Source organism: Nomascus leucogenys, chromosome 2 (assembly GCF_006542625.1).
Source record: "Nomascus leucogenys isolate Asia chromosome 2, Asia_NLE_v1, whole genome shotgun sequence".
Classification (NCBI taxonomy): Eukaryota; Metazoa; Chordata; class Mammalia; order Primates; family Hylobatidae; genus Nomascus; species Nomascus leucogenys.
Window position 1 is genome coordinate 75,322,127 of NC_044382.1, and position 19,815 is coordinate 75,341,941.

Sequence of the window (19,815 nt, forward strand, 5' to 3'; positions counted from 1 at the left end):
TGTGTACTAGAATTGGGAAACTGAGAAATCCTGATGCCGAGGCTGTACCTCACACCAATTAAGTCAGAATATAGTCTGGGTAAAGCCCAGGCCTAACTACTTTTTAAAGCTCCCAGGTGGTTCCATTGTGAAGCTATGTTGAGAACACTGCCCTGTATATTGGCTTCTACCCACTGTTTTAATTCTAACTTCTGAGACCACCAATCAATTCTCTTCCTTCTTCCTGGAACATCTGGGAACACTGAGGACAGCCATCATGTGCGTCTCCTTCCCTTCTAGTCTCTCTTCAGTGTGCAACATCTCCAGTTCCTTTAGGTGCTCTTCTGGACTCTGAGTTATGGTAAAGTGCTTGCCAGGACACACATACTCCAAAAGGCTTGACTCATAATAACCCCAAACTGCAAACATCCCAAAGTCCACCAACAGTAAATGGACAAATTGTGATACATTCATGATTGAATACTACACAGCAATGAAAACTACACCTATTCCAAATATTGACGAATCTCACAATGTTAACATGAAAAGAATACATGATTCCATTTATATAAAGTTCAAATGCAGACAAAATTAAACGACACTGCTAGAAGTCAGAATGGTGGTTACCTGTGGGAAGAAAGGAAGTAGCAGTGATTGGGAGTAGTATAAAGGAGGCTTTGAAGTGTTGACAGTGTTCCAATTTCTTTACTGAATGTGGTCATTCACGTTTGCTTTGTGTTAATGAACTGTATACTTGTTTTGGGTATTTTCCTATATGTATACTTCATAATTTAAAAAAAATTTTGAAATATTATGAGGTCCAAGATAAAAGATATGAAAATCCATTTTAATCACTCAAATCTCCATGTACAGGATGGTTGCTGCTGTTACCCAACTCTTTCACTCCTCTCTCAGCTCTGGAACCAAATTGTTTGGGTTCAGTCTCAGCTCTACCATTTAGTAGCTGAGGACCTTGTGCAAATCTGTGTGTTTCCTCAAGTATAAAACGAGAACACTGTGATTTTAGAACACTTCTTCCAGTTTTCACTCAGATAGTTGGTACCTATCATATGTGATATATTCATATGATGGATATGATAGTATAGATACCTACTGAGTGACTGAAAACTGGAGTAAGTTAAGAAATACAAAGTGCTTAGAACACAGCCTGGAATATAGTAAGTACTAAACAGTAGCAGCTGCTACTACTCTTGGCCTCAGAGTCTCTGTGGAGGTACAAGGGAGAAGCTGGGGTCTTTACAAGAAGGGAAACTTCCAGAAGAAGAAAATAAAAATTGTTTCCTTCTCTTGGAGCTCCTGGATGAGGTGGATGCTGGCTTCTGCTATCAGTCAGATGTCCCGTCTGGCTCTCACCAAGGGCCCAAGGGAAAGCAGGGGGAGAACAATTAGACAGGAGTATTTCACCACTAAAAAAGGCTTTTATTACAAAATGAATTCTAATAAAACCAGGCCTGGTCTTCAACCCCTCCCGCTGGGTAGAGGCCCTAGGGTGGGCTAGGGTAGGGGAGATGGGGGTGGGGGGCCCTGAAAGAACAGAGCAGGCTGCCCTCCTCTCATCAGTCTCAGCTGCTGCCCTCCTTTTATAAAGGGCTAGAAGAGCTCTTCCAAAGCCCCTTGAGAGAGTCCTCATCCTTCCAACCAGGATCCTTCCAACCACTGCTGTCACAGGACCTTAGCAATGCCGCATTGCAGGATCCAGGAGGTCTCGGCTGGCTCTCATCAGAGGCCATCCAGGGTCACTCAGCCTGAGCGATGGCGTAGGAGAGCAACCACAGCAGCAGGGGACCCAGAATGAGGACAGCAAGCCAGACAGCAAAGCTGGCCAGGATGAGTTTCCGGGCCCGGGCCCCCCAGCGCACTGCCTCCTCGGACCGGCCTGCTTTATGCCGCTCTTCCGCCTGTGGGGGCAGGTTCTTGGTTAGGTTCTCCCCCTGCTTCTGCCCCAAGGTGCCCATTTCCCCACTCCACTCCCTCTTCCCTGTCACAGATCAAAATCTCACATCCAAACCCTCTACCTCCCTTTCCAGTTTCTGATTCTAACCTCTCATCTGCAAAATAAGGTACCCATCTCTGGGCCCTGCCTACTTCTCAGGGTGGCCATAGTTAGCTCACAAGATCGCATATGGGAAAGTACTTACCAATTCTTTTATTCCCCATTCTTTCCAACTATCCAAGATTGATTCAGAATTTGTAACTATTGGCAAGAAACAGTGAGCCTGGAGTACTTCACTCATGCCCAAACACCACCTCATTCTCATAGCCCAATGGGCCTCATCTTTTCCATCTTTTTTTCTTTTTTTGAGACAGTTTCACTCCTGTCGCCCAGGCTGGAGTGCAGTGGTGCGATCTCACTGCAACCTCCTCCTCCCAGGTTCAAGCAATTCTCGTGTCTCAGCCTCCTGAATAGGTGGGATTACAGGCACATGCCACCATGCCCAGCTAATTTTTATTTTTAGTAGAGACGGGGTGTTTCACCATGTTGGTCAGGCTAGTCTCGAACTCCTGACCTCAAGTGATCTGCGCACCTCGGCCTCCTAAAGTGCTGGGATTACAGGCGTGAGCCACTGCGCCCAGCCTGTTTGTCATCAAGGGCCCTTTTTAGGATTTTGCCCTAATGGAACCCAGGAGTTCTTACAGTTTCTGACTGTTAAAATATGTCTAGGGTTGAGAAAATTCCAGCATGAAGTTTAAGTTAGCCTGTGTAGCCTTTCCTAAAGGACATGTGCTGTTTTTTGTTGTTGTTCTTTTTGTTTTGTTTTTTTTTTGAGACGGAGTCTTGCTCTGTCACTAGGCTGGAGTGCAGTGGCATGATCTCGGCTCACTGCAACCTCCGACTCCCTGGTTCAATCAATTATCCTGCCTCAGCCTCCCAAGTAGCTGGGATTACAGGCATGCACCATCACACCCAGCTAATTTTTGTATTTTTAGTAGAGACGGGGTTTCGCCATGTTGGCCTAGATGGTCTCGATCTCCTGACCTCGTGATCTGCCCACCTTGGCCTCCCAAAGTGCTGGGATTACAGGCCTAAGTCACCACGCCTGGCGGACATGTGCTGTTTCTAATAGGCTTTTTGAAATGGTCAAGCCCTCTCAAAAACCCAATAGTGTCTTTCAGACTCCTAGAGATTGCGCTCATCACCGCTCAGCGGCCTCCAGCCTTGCCCCCTCCAAGTCACCCTCGATGTAGGCCTTGAGAGTGGATCTTTCTAAAACTCAAATCTGACCATGTCACTTTCCCCTGCAGGAACCATTCAATGCCCCCCCCAGTACTTTCAAGATAAAGTCAAAACTCTTAAGCACAGAACTGGAGGCCATTGGGAATCTGGGTCCTCTAGCTTCATCTCTCACCATTCCTCACTGGTCCAGTTGTGCTCCACAGGCCTTTGTACATACTGCTCCTTTTATCTGGAATGCCCTTCCACACTTACTCACTCACCCTTTAAGATTAATTCCTGTCACCTCTCCTAGGATGCCTTTCCAGTCACCTATCCTACCATATACATATATATAATTACATACATAGATCCTCCCTGGCTCCCAGACTGTCCTGTGCTTCCTGTATTACGGTACTGATGAACTGCATTCTATTAACTACCCATTTTCACTGTCATCTCTTTCATTAGATTATGGGTCCTCTGACGACAAGGAACCCTGTCTTATTCTTATTTCTGGCACTAGGCCCAGAGCACTGATAGGTATTCAGTGACTGATCAATGTAGATAGATCAGATACATGAAACCATTGCCTTATACCCACTCCCGTTCCCATGGGAATTGCACTCCTCACCTTGATGGCAAACACCAGAGCCATGACTCCCAGGCAAGAGCAGCCACAGATAATGCTAGTAGCTGCCAAGCAGCGGAGGCGGAGCCAGCAGCAGCGGATGGGGGATGGAGGATGAGCAGCTTCCGTTTTGCCCAAGATCTCCACTGCCTTCTCCTCGTCCTCCATCACCTGTGGGCGATAGTCAAGGTACTTGTGAGCCCAACAACTGAGCCCTTGGCCTTGCTTGCTCAGACTCCACCCCTCTCAGAGCATTCTGTTCTCATGGCTTGGCCTGGCACTCAGGAATGCTGCCTTACTGGGGAATTCCTCTAGTGACTCACAGAGCGGGAGAGGAAATGTGTGGCTGGAATCCTTTTACCTGAGCTTGAGGTTCTGAGTCTTTGAAAGCAAGCCAGTGTAGACAAGGCAATATCTGTATTATTTAGTGTTTCAACAAGTGGGAAGAAGCCAAATGACAGGTGCACACCGAGAAGCAGGAAAAATACAAACACTTGAAAGCTGCTATGAATCTGTTATTTTAATCTATTTCAAAGGACCCTACAATTCCCCCAAATTCCCAAGGGGCTGCCCTCTTAAGTATTATAGATGTCAGAGAGCAGGACCCTAGGCACTGCACCTCGTTTCAAGCAAAGCAGCCATTTTACATGAAAACAGTTATGGGAATGGAGAAAGGTAAGGAAAATGTGCCCAAGTAAGCCCTTTTTTACTGCTGAAACCAAACATCAGAAAGACCTTACTTCCCTAAGTCAGGGCTTCCTCTGCTATGCTGCCTCCCTGCCACCTCCTCTCTCCCAGGCCACACAACACAATCAGACTAGTACACTGAGTCCAAATGACCTCATTACCACAGAAACCTGCAAAATGATGCCCTACTTAATCACTTCTTGTCTCCCTACTTCTCAGGTTCTCTAGGCCCTGGCATCAAACCACCTTTCTACCCTTATCCCCAACCATTCCCCTACAACCCAGACAAAATGAAACCACCTTGGCTCCCCGAACCCAAGTAACAAAGGACAGGAAAGGTGAAAGGGGCGAAAAAAGCAGACAGCAAAAAATGTGTGCCAAGAAGCTGCAGGGAAGTAGATACAAAGAAATAACTCGGATGAGGTAAGCATAGAGTCAACAAGAGGACACAAGGAGGGCCCAGGGAGTGAACAGAGAATAGAAAAATGAACAGGGCTCTTACCTGGCTATAGGCCTTGAGGGACTCTCGAGTTTCGGCTCCTGCCTCAGCTTCAGTTTGGCTTGGGTGGTGATGGAGCTGACTCAGGGCTCCAAGCCAAGCCCAGGGGTGGGGTTGAGTGGCCAGCCACCACCTGAAGAGCCCAGGGAGCTGGGAAGGGGTGTGGCTGACTCAAACCAGTTTGGCTAGATGAAGAGCAGGGGAGGGCCCAAGGGATGGAGCAACTGGAGCTAGGACGCCTGCCCTCTGGAAAAAGTTGTGAAAGGAAGCACCTGAGCAAGAGGGATAAAAGGGAAAGGTCTGAGGCATCAAAGAGCTCCGAGGAACGTCTAGGAACCGAGGGAAAAGAAAGGAGAGGAAAAGGATGTCTGTGACTTCAAACTGACTAGGGAAAGGCACCCTACCACATCAAATTCACCAATCTTCCCTCTTCTTGGGTAGATTTCTGCCTGGAATATACAGTCCTGGGCTAGAGATCAGGTGCTAGGATCTTTGCAAGAACAAGAGGGAGGAGAAAAATGATGCCCAAGTTCCCACCCAACCCTCCACCAGACCAGAAAATCAGAAGCCTCCTTACGCGGATGCTCGTACAGAAACTAAGTTTATTATTTTTTCTTCTTAAAAAAAAAAAAAAAAAAAAAAAGAAAAAAACCTCATTGTAGAGAAGCCCCTCCCCTTTCCCCTAAGGGTGGGGGGCTGTGAAAGACAGCTGGGGAATCAAGTACAAGGGGGTGGGGACAGACTATCTTGCCACCCTTAACACTGCCCAGCCACGTGGGGTAAAGGGGAAGGGGACTGTTATGATCCCCATTTCCATGACAACCAGTTGCCTACCCCCTACTTTGGTGGGAAGAAGGGAGAAGGCCCCTATGTCTCCCTGGAGGCTTTCCCCCTCAAGACTTCAAGTAGTGGTTAACAGAGTCAGGCCTGGTCATGGAGGGAGCGGCCACGGTGGAAAGCCTAGGTGGAGGGGCAGCCCACTCACGTCTTGGCCTTGCGGCCTCTGTGACTAACAGCAGGGCCAGCCAGGGAGGGAGGGGCGCTGCTGCGCAGGATGCGCTGGTCCCCTTGGTTGGTGGTCCCAACAGGCCGGCGGGGGCCAGGACGTCGGCGTGGGGTACCATCCCCTTCCTCCTCCTCACCTGAGGCTTCAGCCTCAGACTCCTCTACTGAACCCTCAGGCCCCAGGGGACTTGAGGGCTGTAGGCGGCCCCGCTTTGCCAGCCCAGGACCCCCACCAACTGGGGCCCCTGCTCGTTTGCGAGGCACCTTCTCAGTCTCTAGTGGGGGGACTAAAGACCCTGGACGCAGCCGGGTTGAGCGCAGTTTTGGGGTTAATGAGACCACAGGAGGTGTCAATTCCAGCCCGCCTGGCCCGCTATCTGTTAAGTCCAGGTCATCCTGAATTACAGCCACCACCATGGACCCTCCACTCTTCCGTCCTCGCATTCCTTCTGCTTCAAGCCGAAGGCGGGCCAGGCGGGTGAGGGGGCGGCTTCCATCCTCATCAGAGGAACTACCCTCACTCTCCCCTTGGCCCTGGGGTTGCCGTCGCCTCCCCAATCCACAGCTCTCGAGAACAGAAGTGCTGTCACGGTCCAAGACAGGGAGCTGGCTGGGCCGAGGTGATGGAGGATTCTTGGGAGGTCGGCCTCTCTTCCGTTTGGGTGGGGACGTTGAAATGGTGACAGTGGTGACAGTGTTGGCAACAGTAGCAGTGGGACAAACTAGCAGTGGTGGGAGTGGGGTTAGGGGTGATGGGTGTGGGGGTGGCTGTGTCCGACTTTCGGAGTTGCCATCCCCAGCAGAGGAAATGGTCCCAGGGATGGGCAAATCTCGTGCTTTAGGGGGACGCCCTCGCCTTCTTTTCTCCACAGGTGACAGGATGGGATTCGGTCTGTGAACTGGCTGGGGTCCAAGAGGCTGGGGCCCAGGAATAAGCTGTGGTTCCAGGACAGGATCTGCAACAATTAGGGTCTCAGGCCCAGGGACTGGGTCGGCCCCGTTGGTTTTTCCCTTCAAGGTGGACGAGGGTGCCTCATCCACACCTTTCCCAGCATCTGCTGGAGACCTGTTCTTCTTGGGGGGCCTCCCCCTCCGACGTTTCACAGCAGGTGGGGTGATGGCAAGCAGTGCTCTGTCTCCATTCTCGGGGCTGCCACCACCAGTCACCCCCAGCTCAATGTGACGGCGAGCAATGAAGGGCTGCTGGGGTGGAGTGGGCAGTGAGGATGAAGGAGCAGCTTCACAGGGCCCACCAATGGGAGGGGAGGATTCTGGCCCTGACAAGCTGCGGACAGACAGGCTTCCCGGGCTGGCACTAGTCTCAGAGACCCCAGGCACTAGGGTGCTGGCAGCTCCCCGCTGCTGCCGCCGCCGCCGCACCAGTTCCTTTTCCTCTACCACAGTTACCAGCCGTCCTGGCAGCTTTCGAAGCACTTTGGGGCCTGGTGGTTGTCCTGGCCGACCAGTCCCTTGACCCCTAATTTCCACATCAGCACTGGTGCGACGCCGAGGAGGTCGGGCAGGTGAAGGACCCTCAGGCGAGGAAGTGGCTGAAGATGAGGTGGATGGAGCTGCAACCTCAGCTGTAACGAGTTCCTGTGGCTTCTCTGGGCTAGAAGTTGGGGTCTGGGCCTCTGCCAGCTCTTCCGAGGTCCTGTCAGCCTCCAATGGCTCCTGAAGTGGCTCATCAGATGCTGCTGAGGGTGGGAGCTCCAGGCCATTGCTCTCACTCACACACAGGGGCAACTCCTCACCTTCAGGCAGCACTGTAAGGGTGGTCCCCTCAGCAGAATCTGGTGCCTCCTGCTCTTGACCATTGGGGACGCTGCCAGCCTCCAAGGTCAGGCTGGGTGCAGAAGGGGTGACAGAAAGGTTCTTCTCTGACACAGACAGGATCTCCACAGCAACTGGCAACAGGTCTTTAGGGGGCACAAGATTAAGTGAGGAGGTTTCTGAACTGGCCACAGAAGCCAGCTCCAGGGACTCTGGAGACGCCAATGCCTGGGCACACAGTTCTGCCTCAGGCCTCAAACCCAAGGGGAGGTTGGTGACTGAGGGAGAGATGGGCACAGAAGGTGGACCAAGCAAGAGAGGAGAGGAAGGAGTTACAAGACAGGTTTGGGCTGGAGGTGGTGTATGAGCTGGTGGAGGGGTACAGGCAGGAGGAGGAGTACAGGCAGGAGAAGAACAAGGAGGAATCTGTGAAGGAGGGGGAGAAGGCAAGATATGGACAGGGAGAATGGTTATTGGATTTGGGGCTGAAATGGGTACTGGGGCAGAGACTGGGACAGGAACAAGGGCAGGAATTGCAGCCGGAGCTGAAGCTGGAGTGGGTCGAGGCCTAGGTGCTGGCCTGGGAACTCGCTCCCTGGCAGGACTGCAGCGGGGTGGTGTGGTGGTGCTGCGAGTTTGATGGGCGGATATGACAGGAGTGTGGTTTGCCCCTTGAGTCTCAGCCCGGGCTCCACGAAGACGCTCACTGACACGAGTCCCCGGCCTCTCAGGGGCCTTAGCCTTTTTACTGCGCCGGTGGGTGCCTCCACCAGTCCCACAGGAACTCTCATCCCCAGCCCCCGGCCCCTCCTCCTCCTCTTGGGGTAGGCGGAACACCTCCTCCTTGGCTTGGTCCAGGTCTTTGCGGGCAGCTTCCACTTGCTCCTACAACAACAGGGCCCAAAAGTGGTCAGGAGGCAAGCAGAGTAGAGACTGAGTAGAAATTAGCAGCTTCCAGGCCAGGCGCAGTGGCTCACGCCTGTAATTCCAGCACTTGGGGAGGTTAAGGGCAGCGGGTCACCTGAGATCAGGAGCTCAAGACCAGCCTGGCCAACATGGTGAAACCCCATCTCTACTAAAAATACAAAAATTAGCTGGGCGTGGTGGTGCACGCCTGTAATCCCAGCTTCTTGGGAGGCTGAGGCAGGAGAACTGCTCGAATCCGGAAGGCGGAGATTGCAGTGACCTGAGATTGTGCCACTGCACTCCAGCCTGGGAGACAGAGCGAGACTGTCTCCAAAAAAAAAAAAAAAAAAAAGAAAAGAAAAAGAAATTAGCAGCTTCCAACGGCCAGCCCCACCCCTGGAAATACTCACTTCTGCCTGTTTGAGCTCCTCTCGGCTCACCTCCTCCAGTGAGGCCTCCAGGAATTTCATGGCATAGCGCTCAATGGGGGTCAGCTGCAAGAAGGAGCAGTGGTGATAAACTTAGGAACCTGGTACCCGGTAACCAGGGCCCCACCACCCTTATTTATTCCCACCAGGAAAGATATAAGGAGGGTCACAAGCCCAGGAGAAGCAGTAAAGTCAAGAACTAGTGAGTCCAACACTAACCTGTTCTACAAGGGCAGCAATTTCCTGCTCAGCCCGGGACATCTCCTCATCCTCAGCCCCAGGCCGGCCAGCCTCCTCTCCCTCACCAGCAGGAAACCCATCGTTCTCATTAAATTCTGCAAGCTCAGCCACCTGTTCAGCCTTGGCCTGGGTGGCCGCACGGATATCCTCTTCATCTTCTGCCCGACACAATGCCTACCAGGGTATATAAAAGGAAAACATGAGACTTCAAGTACTTTACATCCTGTGATTTGATTCAGGCAAGAACTTGAGACCAAGCGTACACCAAACTAGGTTTGTAACACAACTCAACAACCTCCTAGGCCTCCAGAGTTACCACAACAACTCAGTGGTCCACAAAGGATGGAATGGATTTTACCAGAACTCCCACTAGGGAAAATGAGTATTTTTGAGATTGCTCGCTCTACTTCCCTTCCTTTAAAGTCAGCCTCAGCGCTTAAAAAAAAAAAAAAAAAAAAAAAAGGCCACCACAGAAAGATGTGAATAAAAATGCACAATTCACCCGGGCACAGTGGCTCAATCCTATAATCCCAGCACTTTGGGAGGCCATGGTGGGCAGATCATGAGGTCAGGAGTTCGAGACCAGCCTGACCAATATGGTGAGACCCCCATCTCTGCTAAAAATACAAAAATTAGCCAAGCGTAGTGGCACGCGCCTGTAATCCCTGCTACACAGGAGGCTGAGGCAGAAGAATCACTTGAACCCAGGAGGTGGAGGCTGTAGTGAGCCGAAATCCCGCCACTGCACTCTAGCCAGGGTCAAAGAGCGAGACTCCGTGACTCCATCTCCAAAAAAAAAAAAAAAGTAAAAAGTAATGTCAAAAACTGCAATTATTTTTGCACCAACTTAAACACTTAAGTGGAAATGCTAATGAAAAGGAAATAATTTTGAGGATTAAATGGCGAGGTGGATATAAGAAATGCTTTGTACTTAATGTGAAACGCTGTTTCAAACACTTACTAAACATAAAATCACATTTGGAAAGGTTCTTAAAAGATTTATTCCTTAACCCTGTCTCAAAATCTATCATAATTTTGGGGTGTTGGATCTGAGCATTTGTGTGTTTTCAGAGCTCTCCAGCTGGGAGCCTCAGCCTCCCAAAGTGCTGGGATTACAGGCATGAGCCATCCACCATGCCCTGCCCACATTACTTTTAATAGAAAGTGAGGTTCAGAAGAGTGACGATTGTAACTTGTCTTAACACAATTAAGAAGCATTACTGGAATTCAAACCTAAAACTCCTAAAACTAAAGACTCCAAAATCCTGTTTTTTTTTTCCTACTAAATCATGTGAACCAATAAGCAATGTGCTTACAACTATCAAAGGCTGACTGTAATCTGGGAAGCAGAAGAAACATGTCTTTCCCCTGGACAAGCTCAACAGACTAACAAAAGACAAGATATTCTGTAAGAATTAGCTCAACTTTAGGAACTGCCCACTCTTTTTTCACCTGCTCCAGAATATGAGTCTGCTTGCTGGCCACAGTCTCTTCCTCCTCTTCAGGGGCAGAGGGCACAGATGAGCTAGAAGGTTCCTCCAGGGGCATATCAAACAGCTCTCGGATGGTCTGCTATCGGATAGAACAGAGGGAAGTGTCAGAGTCAACAGAATGCTAGTCTTAGGTCTAAGCTGTAAGGCTGATGGTTCTTGGAACTATCAGGGGTGCCACTGGTTGAAGACGCAGGTCTGTGAAGGCCAAAGCAGTCCTTTTTTTCTTTTTTGAGACAGTTTTGCTCTTGTCACCCAGGCTAAAGTGCAATGGCGCCATCTCAACTCACTGCAACCTCCGCCTCTTAGGTTCAAGTGATTCTCCTGCCTCAGCCTTCCGAGCAGTTGGGATTACAGGCGACCACCACCACACCCGGCTAATTTTTGTATTTTTAATAGAGACGGGGTTTCATCATATTGGCCAGCCTGGTCTCGAACTCCTGGCCTCAAGTGATCCGCCTGCCTCAGCCTCCCAAAGTCCAAAGCAGTCTTCTTTAATAAACAGGAAAAACTCCTAAAGGCACAGCAGTTTTCTCTTGCATAGGCTAAAAGATCTTACTTAGTACCTGTTTAAAATAGGCTGTGGTGAAGTTGCCTCCCTCAATGGCCATGTCTCCCAACATTCTCTTCTGATTTGCCTTTTTTAGGATGTTCTCCTCCACTGTCCGTTCACTGATAAGCCTAGGGGGTGATGAAGGCCATGTGTAAGCAGCCAAATATATCCAGGAAACCCCATCAGTAAATGGGAAGGAAGGTGAGGGAAGACTAGGCAATACCTATATATGTGGACATCCCGGGTCTGGCCAATTCGGTGACAGCGGTCCTGGGCCTGAGCATCCATGGTGGGATTCCAGTCGCTGTCATAAAAAACAACAGTGTCTGCTCCTGTCAGGTTCACGCCCACACCCCCACTCCGAGTTGAAAGGATGAAGCAGAATATGCGTTTGTCTGCATTGAACCGTTCCATCAAGGCCTAGAAGGAAAGGGAAAAAAAAGTGATACTGGGAGACTTATCCCCCAAAACAGGTCTAAGGCTTAGTGGCACCCCGTCTGGAAGCCCAAATCCTGGGAAAAGGAGAGAGAAGCAGAGGTGAGCCTCTAAGAGCTGCAGAAACCTGGGTTACCTGTCTCTGTTCAACTCTAGTAGATCCATCCAGACGCAGGTAGAGATGGCCATGGTAGGTGAGAAACTGCTCCAATACATCCAGCATTCGGGTCATCTGGGTGAAGATGAGCACTCGGTGGCCCTCTGCCTTGAGCTGCCGCAACAGCACTGCCAACGTCTGCAACTTTCCTAAAGAGATATGAACAGATACACAGAGCTAGCTACAAGCTGCAATGGGTAGAATGCTTAGCAATGCAAGGCTGGGGTTGAAATGTAATCAATGCTTTAAGCCAAAGTTTCAATTAGCCTAGCGGATCAAAAATGTTTAACTACGGCAGGGCATGGTGGCTCACACCTGTAGTCCCTGCGTTCTGAGAAGCTGAGGCAGATGGATCACTTTAAGTCAGGAGTTCGAGACCAGCCTGGCCAACGTTATGAGACCCTGTCTCTACCAAAAACACAAAAATTAGCTGGGCGTGGTGGTGGGTGACTGTAATCCCAGCTACTCAGGAGGCTGAGGCATGAGAACTCAGGCTTGAACCCAGGAGGCAGATGTTGCAGTGAGCTGAGATCCCACCAATGCACTTCAGCCTGGGCGACAAAGCGAGACCCTGTCACGAAAAATATCTATATTTAACTCCATACAAGTTCTTCCTTTAAGGGCTTCACCTCTTCGGTCTGCTCCGGCCTAGAATCTAACTTCTTTGAGTCTAACTAAAAGAGTAGGGGAATACATAACATTGAGGGAAAAACAGAATCCTCAATGCTATGAGCAAGAGATCCTTAAGTATTACAACAGTCATACCACCTGAAATCCAGAACAGATTCACAGGATAGATATCAACAAATCCATGGTCACAGCTTACAGACAGGGATTTAAGGTCACAGATCAGAACAGTAAAGGCTCTTAGAAGGTTATCTAGTTCAACCTTCCATCAAACACAGAAATAACTTCAACATTTCTGGGAACTCAGTTTGAACTTTTATTTTTTTCCTTTTTCTTTTTTTGAGAGAGTTTTGCTCTTGTTGCCCAGGCTGGAGTGCAATGGTGCGATCTCAGTGCACGGCAACCTCTGCCTCCTGGATTCAAGCAATTTTCCTGCTTCAGCCTCCCGAGTGGCTGGGATTACAGGCATGTGCCACCATGCCCGGATAATTTTGTATTTTTAGTAGAGACAGGGTTTCTCCATGTTGGTCAGGCTGGTCTCGAACTCCGGACCTCAGGTGATCCACCCGCCTCGGCCTCCCAAAGTGCTGGGATTACAGGCGTGAGCCACCGTGCCCGGCCTGAACACTTATTTTATTATTTCATTTTTTGAGACAAGGTCTGGCTCTATCACCCAGGCTGGAGTGCAGTGGTGTGATCTCAGCTCACTGCAACCTCTGCCTCCCGGGCTCAAGCCATCCTCCCACCTCAGCCTCCCAAGTAGCTTGGACTACAGGCGCATGTCACCATGCCTGGCTAATTTTTGTATTTTTTGTAGAGGCAGGGTTTTGCCATGTTGCCCAGGCTGGTCTCCAACTCGTGAGCTCAAGTGATCCACTCACCTCAGCCTCTCGAAGTGCTGGGATTACAGACAAGAGCCACCAGGCCCAGCCTTATTTTATTTTTGAGACAAGGTCTCACCCTGTCACCCAGGCTAGAGTGCAGTGGCATGATCTCAGCTGACTGCAGCCTCAACCTCCCAGGCTCCTGCAATCCAGCCACCTGAGTAGCTGGGACTATAGGTGTGCACCACTACATCCACTAATTTTTCAATTTTTGAGGAGACAGGGTTTCGCCGTGTTGCCTGGGCTGGTCTTTACTTGCCTCAAGTGATCTGCCCACCTCAGCCTACCCAAGTGCTGGGATTACAAGTATGAGTCACCACACCCAGCCTTGAACACTTTTAACCAAGACTTTCAGTTCATCTACTCTGAATAGTTTCAAATGTAACAAAAACACTTTTTTTACTAAAACATTTATTGAACACATATTAATAAAAATTTTGATTTTCTTATATTCTAGGAAATTTAAGAAATCTCGAAACATGTTACCATACAAATGTCTGTGCAGGGCTGTGGAAGAAACTAGTCACTTACCCAACAGCCATTCTTGGGTAACAGAACCTGATTAACCCTGGACAGCTGGCAGAGGTTCCTTGCTCCCAGGTGAAGGAGGCCCCAACCCAACCCCAGAAAATAAACCAAGTTGATCTAAATAAGCCAGAGGTCTTTTTTGCTACTCCCCTTTGTCAGTGACTGCTCTAAGTATGGGCATATAGCTCAGTTTGAGCCAATGAGTTATGAAGCAAAGTCAGCTTGGAGGTCTTTTGTTCCCAGAAAACTTTCTCAGAGTGTTTTGTCTCAACCCCTTGTTTCTTATTTAGAGGATTGGTGTATACCCTGGAGTTATGGCAGCCATCCTAACATCATGAAGAAACAAAAGCATGAGAATAAGAAGATAAAAGCCAAAGATGGTACAGCAGGGTAGAAAGATAAGGTCCTGGTCCCTTAAGGCAGGGTGCAGTGGCTCACACTTGTAATCTCAGCACTTTGGAAGGCCGGGGCGAGGGGATCATGAGGTCAGGAGTTCGAGACCAGCCTGGCCAACATGGTGAAACCCTGTCTCTACCAAAAATACAAAAAAAATCACCCAGGCGTGGTGGTGGGCGCCTGTAATCCCAGCTACTCGGGAGGCTGAGGCAGGAGAATACCTTGAAACAGAGCGAAAAAAAAAAAAAAAAAAAGGCCAGGCGCAGTGGATCACGCCTGTAATCCCAGCACTCTGGGAGGCCAAGGTGGGCGGATCATGAGGTCAGGAGATCGAGACCAGCCTGACCAACATGGTGAAACCCCGTCTCTACTAAAAATACAAAAATTAGCTGGGTGTGGTGGTGCGCGCCTGTAATCCCAGCTACTCAGGAGGCTGAAGCAGGAGAATTGCTTGAACCCAGGAGGCAGAGGTTGTAGTGAGCCGAGATCGAGCCACTGCACTCCAGCCTGGGTGACAGAGTGAGACTCCATCTGAAACAAAAAAAAAAGAAAGAAGGAAGAAAAGGTCCTGGTCCCTGAAAATATCGTTAAGCTACTGAAACAGCTACACACCACTATTCTCAGATTGGCTCATTAAGTAAACGATAAATGCTCTTGTGGTTTAAGCGACTGTTAGTTGGTTTTCTGTTACTGCCAAATAATTCTAGCCAACCCAAAAAGGTCCTTGTCTTTTCCAAGACCAAAATTTACTGTTTACTTACTGTGCAGTCTTGTACCACCAGACATCTTTTCCCATACAGCTAAATAAAAACTCTATGCTGCACTGTCTTGCTATTGTATCCCAAATGATTAGCAAAATGTAACAGATGTTCACAAAATGATCACTGAATGAATGAGTTAGCAGCATGTTTTCAACTTTCATGAAAGTCAAATTCATGGCCGGGCATGGTGGCTCATGCCTGTGATCCCAGCACTTTGGAGGCTGAGGCGGGAGGAATGCTTGAGGTCAGGAGTTCGAGACCAACCTGGCCAACATGGCGAAATCCCATCTCTACTAAAAATACAAAAATGTGCCAGGCATGGTGGCGTATGTCTGTAATCACAGCTATTCTGTAGGCTGAGGTGGGACAATCACTTGAACCTGGGAGGCTGCAGTGAGCTAAGACTGCACCACTGCACTCCAGCCTGGGCGACTCAGTGAGACTTTGTCTCAAAATAAAAAAAAAGAAAAAAGAAGAAAGAAAGTCATATTTATGAATGTCAAGAATCTAACGAGGCTTACATTTCTCTATCTTGCCCATATGCATAACCTAAAAAACCATCTGAAGCTTCACAGAAATTGCAAGAGACCTTAAGTACAGCATCCCTCTGATATAACAGTCTTAATACTAAGAAAGGAAGAGAAGTCAAGGGTCCTACACTGGCCAAGAAACTCACCGCAATCATACTGGATGAGTCTCAGGTCGGGGAACTGGGTGCGCATGTTACACACAATACGGTGCAAAGGACGAGCCCGGGGCCAGAGCTCAGAGGCCAATTGCTCCTGGAAGGCTGCCTGACGTGGGGCCAGCCAAGGAGGTGGGTGGCAGGCATGCAGGGAAGGGGGAGGTGCCTCCACAGGAGGCATGACAAAGATGAACCTGTGAAAGGAAGAAGCAGGCAGTGTATAAGATGGGACTCTGAAATGCCCCCAAAGTTAACACCTTCACCAGTCCTAAACACTACATCCACTCTGAGGCCCCAAGACCCACTCCCCATTAGCACTTAGCCCTGCCAACCTCTCAATGATTTCTGACAGCTGGTCTAGTCGCTGCTGGGGAAACAGTACAGCCCGGTGGGCAGCCTCGGTATAAGTCCAAAAGGTGGGGTGGCTGGGGCCAGGAGAACGAGGGCCGATGGGGCTGGCAACAGGTTGGGGCAGGGTACAGAAATCCAGGACTTCAGTCCCATACACGGGTGCCAGGGCCCCATGAGCCTCACTAAGTTGGAAAATCCGTTCCAGGCGTTCAGACCGCTGCTGCTTCCGCTTTTCCTCCAAGGAGTCCTGGGGGTGAGAGGAAAACAGAGGAAGTAATCGGTGCCCTCAGAGTCCACATCAAAACCTGACTATTCTTCCCAGATAGAAATAAATATATAGAAACCATGGGATCCAAAAATACACTATGCTTTTTGTAGTTTTCCAAGTTATCAATGAGAACTATTCTTTCCACGATGTTAAATAACTTCCCTGCTAGAGAAAACTGATCTTTCCTTGTATGCTACCAAAGCGAAATGACTGAATATGCAAAATTAAGATCTACAATTCCAACAAGTTTATAGAATGGACGATTTGTGGGTATTTTCCTATGTAACACTCAACTCCAGGACTATAGCCTTCTTCAAATCACTGACCAGGATACAGAGAGGCCAATCAAATCCAGACCAGGTTTTTGCCAAGGGCCAGACTGGAATGGGGTGGAATGGGAACAGCTAAACCAGACATCCGGGTCTCATCACTCTGAGACAGAAAATGGGCAACCCAGCAGTGAGGAGACCTGGATGACTTTGACCTAATCCTTTCCCATCTTTGTGCTTCCAGTTTCACAGTCTGAAAAACTTCTTTGTAATCACTTATTATGCTTGTAGTTACACATTTGTATGATTATTTGACTAACATCTATCCACTACGCGGTAGGCCCCATACAACATGAACTGTGCCTTGCTCACTATAATCACTCAGTAACTAGCACAATTAAGCTCTCAATACATTTATCTGTTAACAAAATGAACAAATGAGGGAGGCTAGACCCCAGGAGATAGTTGTGAAAAGAGGAGTGTTCCAAATCTCCTTCCTGACTACTACCAAGTTTCACCTCTTGGCTTGAAGTGCTCTAAGTGAGGGAAAAAAGGTGTCCTAGCAGACGGAAAAACCAATAAACTCAAAGAGCTAGTTCCTTTTGAGGCTAGCTCCCAATAGTAGCAAAAAGAGAAAATCTGACCAGGAGCAGTGTCAAGTCTATAATCCCAGCACTTTGGGAGGCCTAGGTGGATGGTTTCAGCCTCCTATTCCAAGACCAGTTTGGGCAACATGGCAAAACCCCATCTCTACAAAAAATACAAACAAGGGCCAGGCGCGGTGGCTCACACCTATAATCCCAGCACTTTGGGAGGCCGAGGTGGGCAGATCATGAGCTCAAGAGATCAAGACCATCCTGGCCAACATGATGAAACCCTATCTCTGCTAAAATTACAAAAAAGTTAGCTGGGCATGGTGGTGCAAGCCTGTAGTCCCAAGTACTTGGGAGGCTGAGCAGGAGAATCACTTGAACCTGGGAGGCGGAGGTTGCAGTGAGCCGAGATCGCACCACTGCACTCCAGCCTGGTGACAGAGTGAGTCTCCGTCTCAAAAAGAGAAACAAACAAGTAGCCTGGCATGGTGGCACAAGCCTACAGTCCCAGCTACTTGGAGGACTGAGATGGGAGGTTCACTTAAGCCCAGGAGGCTGCAATGAGCGGAGACTGTGCCACTGCACTCTAGCCTGAGTGACAAAGTGAGACACTGTCTCAAAAAAAAGACTATTTGTAAACCATACGTCTGAAAAAGGATCTGTAACCAGAATATATAAAGAACTCTTACAAAAGGGCAGAAGATCTGAACAGACAGTTCTTCAAAGATACACAAATGGCCAACATGGTATTTCAACCACATGAAATAAAGCTCAACATTAGCCAACAGGAAAATTCAAATCAAAATCACAATGAACTACTACTTCACACCTAGCAGGATAGCTATAATCAAAGTAAGTGATGATGTGCCGGGCATGATGGCTCACACCTGTAATCTCAACACTTTGGGAGGCTGAGGCAGGCAGATCACTTGAGGTGAGGAATTCGAAATCAGTGTGGCAAACATGGTAAACCCCATCTCTACTAAAAATACAAAAAAATCTGGCCAGGTGCAGTTGTGGCTCACGTCTATAATCCCAGCACTTTGGGAGGCCAAGGAAGGCACATCACCTGAGGTCAGGAGTTCGAGACCAGCCTGGCCAACATGGTGAAACCCCATCTCTACTAAAAATACAAAAATTAGCCGGGTGTGGTGATGCCATGCCTGTAGTCCCAGCTATTCGGGAGGATGACACAGGAAAAACGTTTGAGCCTGGGAGGCAGAGGTTGCAGTGAGCCCAGATGGTGCCACTTTACTCCAGCCTGGGCATCAGAGCAAGACTCTGTCTCAGAAATAAAATAATAAGAATACAAAAAAATTAGGTAGGCATGGTGCCACATGCCTGTAATCCCAGCTACGAGGCAGGTTGAGGTGGGGTCACTTAAACCCAGGAGGCAGAGGTTGCAGTGAGCCAAGATCGTGCCAATGCACTCCAGCCTGGGTAATGGAGCAATACTCCTCAAAAAAAAACCAAAAAGTATTGGCTCAAATGTGGAGAAACTGGAATCCTCACAGACTGCTGGTGGTAATGTCAAATGCTGCAGCCACTTTGGAAAAGTCTGGCAGTTCCTTGAACAGTTAAAACCTAGTTACAATATAACCCAGCAATTCTTCTCCTCAGTATGTATCTAACAGAAACTGAAAACACCTGTCCATACAAAAACTTGTACATGAAATGTTCACAGCAGCATTGTTGATAACAGCCATAAAGCAGAAGTAACACACGTTTCCATCAACTCAAGGAAGGATAAAATGTGATATTCATACATTATTATTCAACATAAAAACATATGAAGTACTGATATATACTATAACACAATAAACTTCAAAGAACATTAATCTAAGTGGAAGATGCCAGTCACAATGGACCACACATTATACATTATGACTCCATAGGCAAAACTAGAGAGATAAGAAAGTAGGATGGTAGTCATTCAAGACTGGGAGGGATGGAGGGATTGGGGAATGCTGGCTAACAGGTGCTGCGGTTCTTTTTGGGGCCGTGGAAAGGTTCTAAGTTGATTGTGTTGATTGTACAACCCTATAAATATATTAAAAACCTATTGTACAGTTTAGGGCCAGGCATGGTGGCTCACACCTACAATCTCAGCATTTTGGGAGGCCGAGATGGGAGGATCTCTTGAGGCCAGGAATTCGAGACCAGCCTGGTCAACAGTGTGAGACCCCCATCTGTATTAAAAAAAAAAAAAAAAAAAAAAAAAAAAGCTATTACACAGTTTAAATGGGTAAATTGAATGGTATATGATTTATAACACAAACTGTTACAAAAAAAACCAAGTGGCAAGAAGCTATTATCTACTTGCAGGGCAATCCCTCTACTCTTTACTTCCAACCAGCCAGGACCAACCTAGCGGCTGGTCAGGTAAAGACCAAAGGTGGAGTCAATGGCACTGGTGGAAGGTGGGGGAGTAGGCGTGAAGCAAAGACTAAGCAGCAACTCTGATTACAGTGGGGAAAAGCCAGAGGGCCTGGAGGGAC

General features: G+C 48.7%; 2 protein-coding genes across 4 annotated transcripts in view; both read right to left on the reverse strand.

The window, feature by feature from the left end:
* Nucleotides 1–515: 515 nt before the first annotated feature.
* Nucleotides 516–5,315, reverse strand: TMEM265 (transmembrane protein 265). The gene is made up of 3 exons (XM_004087368.3): nt 4,972–5,315; nt 3,786–3,953; nt 516–1,898 (listed from the first exon to the last, which is right to left on the reverse strand). Exons 2-3 carry the CDS (start codon nt 3,948–3,950, stop codon nt 1,737–1,739), a joined length of 327 nt encoding a protein of 108 aa, XP_004087416.1. The 5' UTR covers nt 3,951–3,953; nt 4,972–5,315; the 3' UTR covers nt 516–1,736.
* Nucleotides 5,316–5,550: 235 nt separating this feature from the next.
* The window catches only part of SRCAP (Snf2 related CREBBP activator protein), a 41,828-nt gene continuing 27,563 nt past the window's right edge, over nt 5,551–19,815 (reverse strand). For 2 of the 3 annotated variants that reach the window (XM_030797965.1, XM_030797973.1), the window contains exons 26-34: nt 16,169–16,434; nt 15,828–16,030; nt 11,935–12,104; nt 11,587–11,783; nt 11,377–11,491; nt 10,773–10,892; nt 9,300–9,494; nt 9,063–9,146; nt 5,551–8,631 (exon numbers count right to left, since the gene is read on the reverse strand). In XM_030797965.1, the coding sequence (XP_030653825.1) occupies nt 5,950–8,631; nt 9,063–9,146; nt 9,300–9,494; nt 10,773–10,892; nt 11,377–11,491; nt 11,587–11,783; nt 11,935–12,104; nt 15,828–16,030; nt 16,169–16,434 (4,032 nt within the window). In that variant the 3' untranslated portion in view covers nt 5,551–5,949. The remainder of the gene's footprint in view (nt 8,632–9,062; nt 9,147–9,299; nt 9,495–10,772; nt 10,893–11,376; nt 11,492–11,586; nt 11,784–11,934; nt 12,105–15,827; nt 16,031–16,168; nt 16,435–19,815) is intronic. The other variant, XM_030797982.1, reaches the window with a different exon arrangement.

What these genes read in the sequence shown, in the direction of transcription:
- TMEM265 (XM_004087368.3), bottom strand. Translation starts at nt 3,950, where the DNA reads ATGGAGGACGAGGAGAAGGCAGTGGAGATCTTGGGCAAAACGGAAGCT. An exon ending in CTCTGGTGTTTGCCATCAAG is followed by an intron (nt 1,899 to 3,785) that starts GTGAGGAGTGCA and finishes CTGCCCCCACAG; the next exon opens with GCGGAAGAGCGGCATAAAGC.